The sequence below is a fragment of the Etheostoma cragini genome, chromosome 15 (genome assembly GCF_013103735.1).
Source record: "Etheostoma cragini isolate CJK2018 chromosome 15, CSU_Ecrag_1.0, whole genome shotgun sequence".
Taxonomy (NCBI): Eukaryota; Metazoa; Chordata; class Actinopteri; order Perciformes; family Percidae; genus Etheostoma; species Etheostoma cragini.
This window is the reverse complement of record NC_048421.1, coordinates 7,674,562-7,685,515: the sequence shown is the minus strand read 5'-3', so window position 1 is coordinate 7,685,515 and position 10,954 is coordinate 7,674,562. Positions and strand designations below refer to the sequence as shown.

At 39.2% G+C, this 10,954-nt stretch overlaps 1 protein-coding gene and 1 long non-coding RNA gene across 4 annotated transcripts in view; both read left to right on the top strand.

Annotated features, from left to right (window-relative positions):
* Nucleotides 1-10,954, top strand: part of LOC117958109 (cytoplasmic phosphatidylinositol transfer protein 1-like) — a 41,466-nt gene that overhangs the window by 24,949 nt on the left and 5,563 nt on the right. For all 3 annotated transcript variants that reach the window (XM_034894369.1, XM_034894370.1, XM_034894371.1), the window contains 4 exons: nt 3,610-3,758; nt 6,139-6,227; nt 7,406-7,413; nt 10,384-10,455. In XM_034894369.1, the coding sequence (XP_034750260.1) occupies nt 3,610-3,758; nt 6,139-6,227; nt 7,406-7,413; nt 10,384-10,455 (318 nt within the window). The remainder of the gene's footprint in view (nt 1-3,609; nt 3,759-6,138; nt 6,228-7,405; nt 7,414-10,383; nt 10,456-10,954) is intronic.
* Nucleotides 6,235-6,805, top strand: LOC117958111. The gene is made up of 2 exons (XR_004659649.1): nt 6,235-6,589; nt 6,640-6,805. It is a non-coding gene; the product is annotated as an uncharacterized LOC117958111 (long non-coding RNA).

Genomic DNA, 10,954 nt, shown 5'->3' with positions numbered 1-10,954 from the left:
TGTGTGTGTGTGTGTGTGTGTGTGTGTGTGTAAAAGGAAATAAACAATACATTCAAAAACAAATATGTACAAAATGACTGTTTAAACAATGAGGGGAAAAAGGTTGTCAGGATTCTTATCTTACACTCACACTAACACAAGCCTTGGCTAGAGCACAATTACCACAGCTCCCCGCCACCTGCTGTTAAAACAGAAAAGCAGAAAGGGACACAGTTAGATCACAGTATTGGCTTTATACTTTCATCTTGGTATGGTATTTTTCTTTTCATATATGCATAGTAAGCATGTTTCTTCAATGCACTGGAGGTTGTTTTTGCATTTATTGGGAAAATTACTCATGAATATGTTCACATAGTGGTTTGTTTTCTGCTTGTATATAGTAAGTTTGTTTGCAATAATCTTTTTTTCTGACCCACATAGTCACGGGAGTTAAATCAACCAAACAATTTATGTGACAGCACAGATGATTTTGAGATTTAGAAGGTGTACATGTCAGCTGCTCCTCTGCGAGCCTCTGTGACCATGGTTACCCATGACACCCTTCAATGAGTAGGCTAATGGAATAATTCAAGAATCAGGTGAGAAAATGAATACCATTCTCACATTTTTCCATTGAGTATATGGATTCACCCTGCAGCTGCTTAGTTTAGATTAGCATAAACACAGGAAACAGAGAGGTACAACTAGCCTGGCTCTCTACAATCTAAGGTGACAAAATCTGCCCACCAGCATCTCTAAAACTTACTAATTAACATGTTACTTCTCCTTTGTTTAATCCATACAAAAACCAAAGTGTAATAATGACATTCCATTATTTGAAGTGGGATGCATGTGAGAGTTCTTGGCTCGGAGGAGTAACAGTAAATTTAAACAGTAAAAATGTTTGCCCTCAGGTTTTGTTGGAAGATTTAACAGATTACCGGTAGTTAAATCCTACAAGCTATAGTCAAGCCTACAATACAGCATCTTGTCTGCTAGCTGTCAGCCTTTGATCCTACTGTCTTTAGAGAGAAATAGAAAAACATAAAGAGAGATTATTCATGGCCACTTCTCCCTCCTAACCATTAGAGCAAGATATCCAAACAATGAAAACACCCTTTTATTCATCAGCAGCAGAAATCAGATAGACAGCACACAGGGACTAAATACAATGGTAGGTAGAAAAAACCTACCAGCTGGCTTCTTTAAACAATAGGTCTGAGACCTGAATGAGCTGAGGGAAACATGAAAGATGGTACTTAATGTTAATACACTGTTCCGAGCTATCAATGTGATCCAAGTATCAGAGCAGGTCCCCTCGAGTGGATATTCTGCCTTGAGGCTTTTTGTCATCTAGCAGGGAGATTTATGCGTGCAATTCAATTGCCTCTCATCTTTGTTTTGCCCAAACAGGAATATCTGGAAGTAATTATTGATCAGAATGACAACCTCCTCCTTCTTCTGTTAGCTGTCTGAATGCCATGAACTCCCTCATTCTAACTCTCTCACCCTAATGATCCCATTTCCACCTGGTATTAAAATCCAATCTGGGTGATCCGATCACAAGTGGACAAAGGTTCTAGGTTCAAGACTGTAGGTAAAAGTGACCCAAATCCGTAAATCTGTTTTTGCTCATATCGGATTTTTTTCATGACAGTATAAACAGCCCAAGTCACAAGGCATCCAATCCTTTCCAGTTCTGATTTAGGCAACTTTCATATGTGGTCCAAATCTGTTACAGGTTGAAAAATTAAAAATGCGATCTGAGTCTGGACAGTCAGTTCGGAATTCATGCGACTCTGACGTTTCTCTAGAGCGACCAATTGTCACAACTCTGCACCTTGAACAACAAGCCCCCACAAACAGGGTCAGGTTTTACACAAACGTAGGCGTAGCTCACTTTTGCAAACACCGGGACAAAGATGGGTCTTATCTGTTTTGGATCAGTAGCTATGTCCTTTAGTACATCCCTGTTTTTTTTTTTTACCTTTTCTAAGCCCATGAACATCTCCTCATATAGAATAATATTGCAGTTTTACGGATTATACTTTTTTCAATCAAACATGACCCACCTGCGGGCCTTCACTCTTTAAATCTACAAGTGTTCTTATCTTGAAAGCACAACAAGTTGGAAACACAACATTGACATGTTATCATCCCCTTATGAAGTTGAGATGGAGAACATGTTAGCAAACAGTGGCTCCTTAACACATCCAATAGAAATGGAACATTATAATTTATTTAGAGTCGTTTATGTGTTCACTGTCATTTATTTTGTTTTGGTCTCCGCTAAGTCTTGAAGGAAATATTTGGTTCTTTAGCTGCTAAATGCTCCAAATTCACCAGCCTGTCACTTACTGTGTCTGTCTGCTGTGTGTATGATACTGGACGCGTAGCGTACCAGTGATTTTTAGAGTGTATTTTGATTAAAACAAGCTGCATTCTGCATTTGAAAATGACTACAATGAGACTAAACCAAAACTGTAAAGTTGAGGGCCTCAAAACCAAAACATTGAGTTAATTAATGCTGAAACACTTTGTAGAGCTAAAACATACTTCAGAGTCGGCTGAAAAGATTATGCCAGACTTCCAACAGCTGTTCAGTCAGAAACATACAGCCATCAACATTCCAGCTGGGAATACTCTGTTTCAGCCCTTTTGCTTTTTCTATAATGGTTGGCAGATGGAAAGAATTGGCATTGTGATATAAAAGGTTACAACCTAAACATGCCGCACATTGGCTCTGCCTTTTTCCGCTTTACTATCAGATTTCTCCTCTCTCTATTTCTTGCTTTTGGTGGCTGGATGTGGAGTCAACATCCCAGGCGCTCCTTTTTTTCCATTAGCTTAACACAGCTATCCTTGGTTGGAGCTCTGTTTGTGTGTTTGTGTGTGGCGGTTGAGTGACCCCTTGGCATTCCAGCAGAGTGGCATAAGTCACCATCGGGGCCATATCGATTTCCCCCTGCCCGGAAATAGGCCTACAAGCAGTCAGAAATCTCAGTCCTGGAGCACTCTCGCTCCAACGCTTGTTGTTTTCCACATGTATGGAAAATAGTTGCTGTGTTGACAGCCCAATCCAGCCTGTCAAGGCGACCAAAGAGGACATTGTCATTGGGCCAAGTGGGTCAGTCAGCGATGAGTGAAAGATGTGTGTGTTTGACTGATGTGCCACAAGGGGTTTGTGGAATAGGGTCACCTCACTGCCTGCTGCTGCTGTTGTTACTATTGTTGTACTGCTTGGTCCTGAACTAATATGAGGTCTTTGTCACTATGTTGCAGACAGTTCATAATACCCTACCTTTCTTTGGCTATGGCAACACGATGCAGTGATAGCAGTAATCCTGGTGTTTTCCCTTCTGGGTTTATTGTTATGGCTGCTTTAAAATTGAAAAGAATACTGTTCTGTTGTTGGACTTTAAGCTAAGGGCATATGGTTTCCATTCAAAGTAGCCTAATCAGAATTTTGCTCTAGATGCGTACCAAAAAGGACATTTTGTTACTAAATCAATGTTGATATGTCAGGATGACCTCCTCCTCCTACCTTAATTGCCTCACTAGATTTAATAAAACAATCAATCTAATGAGAAGCTTCTCTGTTTGTTTGTTTGTCTCCTCTCTGTCTTACAGTACAGGATTGGCCAGCTGTATATGATCAGCAAACACAGTCATGAACAGAGTGAACGTGGGGAGGGGGTAGAGGTTGTCCAGAACGAGCCCTACGAGGACCCTGAGCACGGATCAGGCCAGTTCACCGAGAAACGAATCTACCTCAACAAGTGAGTGTATTCCTCTTCCCATGTAACGTTGATTTAATTAAATAAATGTTTTACAATGTGTAACTGTGTATTTGATATACTACTCTATCCTCTAAAAGAAGAAACAATGGGAAACAATGTAGTGGAGTGTTCCTTTTCATCTCTCCAAGCCTGTTTTACTGTGCTTTGTTAATCTTGATTAGCGCGAAATTTAGTATTTAATTTTCTGCTGTGTTGATTACAATTGAATTAGCTGCTGTGTGCAGTCTGAAATTGTGTCTCTCGACTCATTTGTGAATTTGCTCTGAATGTGACCCCTCATCATTTTTTTTCAGTTTACATTCATAAATGTAAGGCAAAATAAATGTGTCCACGTGTACATAATATTAAAAACACCTTTCAGTGAGTGCACTGATTAAGTCACTCCAGGTGAAAGTCTGGTTCAGCAGCACATTGATTTTATGGTATTAAATCTAACACAAAGGATCACTTATAACAACAAACAAGCTTGCAAGTTAATGTCAGCGATATAGTTCTAATATTAAATACATATTTATTATTATAGGAACACCTGTACAATCTAATGCAGCCCAATGCAACAGCAATGCCAAAACATTTTTCTTTACAAAGCTAACAATACAGTTTTTGGTGACAGGTTTGGAAATGTCTATTACTGAGATTATAGTTAGTGGTGTGTCACCGCCGTCACGCTGTCGGACAGAAAACTGTTGACAAACAGCAGTGATGGGGTTATGCTTACATGAAAAACAGCACAAGAAAGAAAACAACATATTAGTAATGTACTGTGTTAATCGGAAGAAGAAACTATGACACAAAATAGATCTTTACATCTATTTAGTGCCAACCAATTATCGTGTTGTGCGGCTACAGAGCAATAATGTAACCTGTCCTTATGATAAAAGACCCTTGTGAACTATGTCTCCTTTCACTCTCCTCATCTATTGTTCGTTAACGCTCAACTGAAGAACGAAGTACTAGGAGGATTTGACTGATATAAGATGCAGTCCACATAGATCAGAATAAAATACTGAGCCACTCATTCCCAAAAGTAAGACAATGAGACAATGATGAAAGGACAGCCACATGGAGAATACCAAAGAGAGAATCCAGAGAGAGGAAGGTGTTGTAGAAGTGACAAGTAAGTGGGCCTTTGGGAAATGGGAAGTGTCATTGACAAATTCAAAGGACAGAAAGGTTTTGTGTGTGTGTGTGTGTGTGTGTGTGTGTGTGTGTGTGTGTGTGTGTGTGTGTGTGTGTGTGTGTGTGTGTGTGTGTGTGTTTGAGAGCGAGAGATGAGATGAGATGAACTCAGTATAAGTAGTGGATAATTTGAGCAGTCACTGTCGCCTGCCTCTCTCCACCCACAAACCACCTGTTACCATGTTATAGCTGCAGTCTGTGCATGTTCCTGTGTGTGTGGCTTTAAGTTAAGGCAGTGTGAAAACATGTAACCAGTCTTCTGTTTCTGCACACTCTCCTGGCTGTTTGACAGTCCATTGGAGCCATACCCGAGGAAACCTTCCATCTCCATGTCCCCGTGGCCTTCACAGACTCTCAGTATAATCTCCACATTCATTTACAGCTGCTAGACACTGAATAAGAAGGGGAGATGGTGACAATGGGGGAGTTGAAATAATCAATTGCTGGTTTAAAAGAGATTATCCTTAAAGTGAAATTTGGTACAGCTAAATGTTTGCTTTGGGTCCAATGATGGTGCTTTTGCCATGCTATAGTGTCTGATATTCAGTCAGCAGAAATCTAGACCAACTGTGTTTTGGGCTGCAGAAGTTTGTGATGGGTACTCAATTTTTCTCTCTAGCTAATCCGGATTTAATGTTCTATTGCTAAAAGTATCACATGTTTAAAGAAGAAATCTACTCTTTTCACCTGTGCATTTCTCAAATCTTTGGCTTAGCAATCTCCTTCCAGCTAAGCAAGGTTTTGTCCCTGTTGTTCCCCTTCCTCTGTTTGCATTTTGACTGGATGCCCAATAAATTACTTGGCTTCTTAGCTTCAAAAGTCCGCATTCAGAATCAATTTGTGCTGAGTAATAGGTCGTTTTCTGTACTTTCGGCCTCCGTGTCCGTCACTGTATCTGTCACGGTGTGAGCTCTGGTAAAACTCAACTGCAGGGTGGAGCGTGTAATCAGCCTCCCCAGGGGCCATCATGGTTGCCTTGTTTTGCCTCCTCTAATGGCTCCACACAGCTGGATGCTTGTCATTGCTTTTTCTGGGTAATGGGGCAAAGGAATAGAGCTGAGCAACTTTAAGAGACTATTACGTTGACACAAGCTATTTTTCTCAGCAGACCTCTTACTTTTTCTGCCTTTTTCATTGTTCAGTTTTCAAATCCATCCACTCTTCTTTCGCTGTGTTTCAGCAAGCTGCCCAGTTGGGCCAGAGCAGTGGTCCCAAAAATTTTCTATGTCACAGAAAAGGCTTGGAACTATTACCCGTACACTGTCACAGGTAACTCTTCAATTATACTCCCTTGTGCTTTTATCTACAATGTACACATTTATGAAACAGCATATGTTTACATTTACATTTGTCCCACCATTATTACCTACAGAAAATTATAACAGAAATTAGCATTGGTTAAAAAAAACTAGTCTCTTTTAATAAAACTCTATTCCTCTGTAATAGCATAGCTTTCTGCTGATATTACTAGAACAACATAAACACACACATACAGTACATGGCTCCAGTTGGCAGCCATTAAATTGGATCATTGGGAGGGCAAAGTGATATGGAAGCAATATTCTGTCCAACACAATCCACAACGAGCAGAGGTGAGAGGGTGGTGGAAGTGATGGGGAGAGGACAGGCAGGTTTAACTGAAAGATAAACAGTGAAGTGGAAGGCCAAACATGAACACAAGTTTGAAATACCCTCACAATATGCTTTTTGATTGTAGTTTGTGCCTGAGAATGGAACATGTTTTGACTATTTTCTGAAGAATTTGCATCACTTCTTTGCAGCTATTACATTTAAAAGAGACACTTTAATTCAGCAGCAACTTGAGTATGGCATGAACCATGCACATACGTACAAATAACCAGTCGTGTTGTCCTCAGTGTCAGGTGTCAAGGTTTGTGTGATGTGGTAAATAACGTATGACAGGATCCGTTATTAGTGTCTTTTCAAAGGCATTATAATGTCATATGTCATTGTGGCGCACTGTATACACCTGATACTTTAAGTGGTATTTTTTCATCTGGCAATGCCGGGATGTAATATCTTTTTATCAGGTTTGAAGGTTATACATCAAACTTATATATTATAAGTTAAGTTAAACTTATATCTTAACATATATATATATATATATATATATATTAGTCTGCAGATATCACATTGCCTCAAGGTTAGGGTGAATTTCCAATGACTTGAAGCACTGCAGCTCTCCTGTACGTACAGTACGTCCATGTGATGAATAATTTGACTGTCATAACTAAATTGTCTCTTCTTGTGTGCTATCACTGGAACTGAAGTGTTTTGCTGTTCTTTTTCCATTTTGAACTAAATTGTTTCTTCTTATCTCTCTCATACTATTTCATTCCCTTTTGTCTCTTCTACCTGTCTGCCCCCATCACACACCTCCAATTTCTGTCCATTACACTGATGGCCTCTGCTGGGAATATGGTCAGAGTACACGGTGAGTTCTTTCAATGTGTCTGTATTGCACCCACGCACACACAAAAACCACACACATACACACACTCACACACACAATGCTGCTGGAAGAAATCCAGCCACCAGCAGAAATTAATGAATTCTTGAACTGTGAAATAAAAATGTCTTGCTGCACCATCTCATCTGTCAAACTGTGCACATCTGTATGAAGCAACACATAATTGTGTTGTGATATAATCTTGTGCATTACAGTAGCCCCATGTCATGCTGTAGTGGGTTTCCTTCTTTTATTATTTCCTTTCGACAGTTCAGCCTTTTGACAGTTACTAGCTTGTTGACATGTTAATGTTACTGTGTGTTTGCATCCAATTTAATACTGTACATACCAATGCATCTCAGCATCTTAATTTTCCTTAATCTTCCTAGGCCAAGTGTTAGATGTAATCTCTCCAATGTTTTGTTTTGTGGGTCAGCCTTGGGATCCTTTTCCCATTGGATATGCCTGAAATACCTCTGCTGGCAGGAGTCCATTATTAATTCTGATCAGTATCCTCATCACCTTATGTTTTATTAAAAGGAGCACCTAGTTCTTCTGAACATCAAAATCAGCTATATCCGTAAGGGTAAACAAAGACACCGTGCCACGAAAACTAATTTTGTCAGCTTGTTTCTAAAATGTAATTGGTAATTGTAATTACTACTCCAGAGCTTCGGGCCGTAGATGAAGGTTGAAATATAAAATCAACTTGTAAGAGCTTCACCTTAAGACCCAGATCGTTCTTCACCAAACACGTGCATACCTGCAGCACCAATCCGCCTGTCAGTATCAACTGACCAATCTAATTTTCTTTAAAAAACATTAAGACTCCCACAAAGCTTCCAACATGTCAATTGACTATTGCTGAGAAAAATGATTTTTTTTTAGGGGGGGACGTTAGAGGAACAGTAGCCTGCCCACCTTATGTCCAAAGCAGCAAGGGAACATAAATGAATCATGCATAAAATAAGCAGCAGGCTGATCTTTTGTCCTGAGACTGGACAGATACATGGAACATCTGGATGTTATGTGAAAGTAAATGAGTAAACTTACTTAATTCAATTCAACTAAATTCAGTTTTTTTTATTTATGTATTCTACTTTATTTATTGTCAAATTACAACCATATACTGTAAATATTAATATACAGTCTATGATCACAACAGAACACATCTCAGGACATTTTACAGAGTAGGCCTAGACTACACTATAATTTTCAGAGCAACCAACCCAAGAGCAAGCATTTGGTGTGAAGGTGGCAAGAAAAAACTTCCGTTTTTATCAGGCAGAACCCTCAAGCAAAGACAAGTGAGTCACTCACAGTACCGTGATTTCAATAAAAGTCTCTTACAAAACAAAGGTCTTCTTGTACGTTAAGCAGTATTTATAGTCTGTGTTAATAGTGCTTGTGTAGTCATGCTGCCTCATGGGACTGATTATGCTTAGGAATGTTTTGTTATGTTAAGCCCAAGGTGGGTGGTGATAATGCAAGGATAATGATTGGTTGTGGCAATTACAACAACTTTGTTACTTACAATGGGTAGTCATGTCATCAAGTCATGTCGCACGTTTCCACTGTCTATCCGCCACCAGCGGGTAGACATTTTGGCTTTTAGTGAAATATCTTCATAACTTTAAGGGGAATTTCAATGACCTTTTGTACGGATGTCCACCCCAGGGTTAATTGTAAACACTTTGGTTATAATCTGACTTTTAAACTAGCACCATCGGATTCAAAATTTTTATTTGTCTAATACTTGATGATTCATGAGAAAATACCTGAGTACAAATCCCCATCAGCCTCAGCTGTACTTTGGGTTTCATCCTAATTAGCTAATGTTAGATTGTGTTTAGCTAATGTGCAACACTAAGATGGCAAACAATGTAAACATAATACCTTTTTAACATCACCAAGTCAGTTTTGCTATTGGTAGCATGTTAGCATTCCAACATTTAACTCCTTGCACCGCTGTGCCAGAGTACAGCCTCACATGGCTTTAGACGTCTTGTGTCTGCTTGATATGTAGTCCTTTACCGCATACAACTTTTGTGAGAAAAGGTAAAGTAAATAAAAACAGATTAAAGGAATTTAAAAAGTAAGTGCACAAACACACATCCTAGGTAAGTAACCACTGCATAGGCCATTGTGCATGCAGTGTGTGTTGTGCATCAGTCCATGCAAATGCTACATACTGTATTTTGAGGTTTATACATAATATGAGTAAATTTATAACAAAGACTCAATGATCAAATAAAAGCTCAGTCAGTCTTTTGTGAATGACATTGTCTTCTCCAGAATCAAGATTATGAGTTCATCCTCTGCCTTCAGTCTCTCTCACAAAAACACAAAAAACACACATGCACACATACTTTTCTTATCGTCTCCTTCTTAGAGTCACAAGGCTAGTAAGACTAGGCAGCAGTGACTTACTGCACTGTGCACAATAATTACTTTTTCACACACAAAGACATACACACCCGTCCTGCTGTTCTTTTACAAACGAACGCACAGACTCGTACATCAACAGCTTATGTAACCAGTATTTCACCATTCTTGGGTTGCATAATAATAATTGGTCTTAAGCTTTAATCTAATCAAACTGCTGTGTGGTTTAAGAGCTGATGAACAGCAATCCATTTGGCCAAAGGCAATTTGGTGTGTGTGTGTGTGTTTGTGTGTGTGTGTGGTGCTCATAAAGAATTGGAGCGGTGCAGTAAATCTACACTCAGTGAAAGAATAATCATTATTGCTCATCTGGTTTTAGCGAGAAAACACAGACATAGAGATACACAATTAGTCCCACATCTCATCATGTGGATCAGTTGACAAAAATGTTCTACGTGTGTGTGTGTGTGTGATGTGATCTGTTCCAAACCAAGGCTATGTTATTATCATCTGACAACGTGATCACTCCGCATATCAATTTCTCACTGTCTTGTTTTGTATCCTTTCCAGTGCTCCTTCCTGCCCAAGTTTTCCATCCACATAGAGACCAAATACGAGGACAACAAAGGGGACAATGATAATGTGAGTCGAGCTCAGAGTGTTGTGTGGTAGGGAACATATTGTGGGGGTAGATCTGTGAAAGAAAAAATGGATGTCAGCATGGTTTTTCGACAGATTGTTTTTTTAAGCATAATCTCCTTCCTTGCATTTTTGCCAGTCCCCTGTTGCACTACCGTCTGTCTATTGTATTGCTTCTTTTCTTTCTTGTGACACTTTTTTTTCACTCACACGCCAGTTACGTCTCACAATGTCTTTCCATTACAACAAATAATGTGAACAAAAATGATCAACTAATGGCAATTAGCTGCAGTTCATGTAGTTTCATCCGTAGCAAAACTATAAAGAAATCAGAAACAATGCACCACCTGCCCTGGTTCTGTAGCTACATCACAATCACCAGCTAAAAGTCACAGACATCATAGAATCAGTTAATCATTTTAGTTCAATATAATACACTAATAATCAATAATAAAACATCATTGGCTTAAAGGTTTTGAAACACTATCGCCAAAGCATGTAG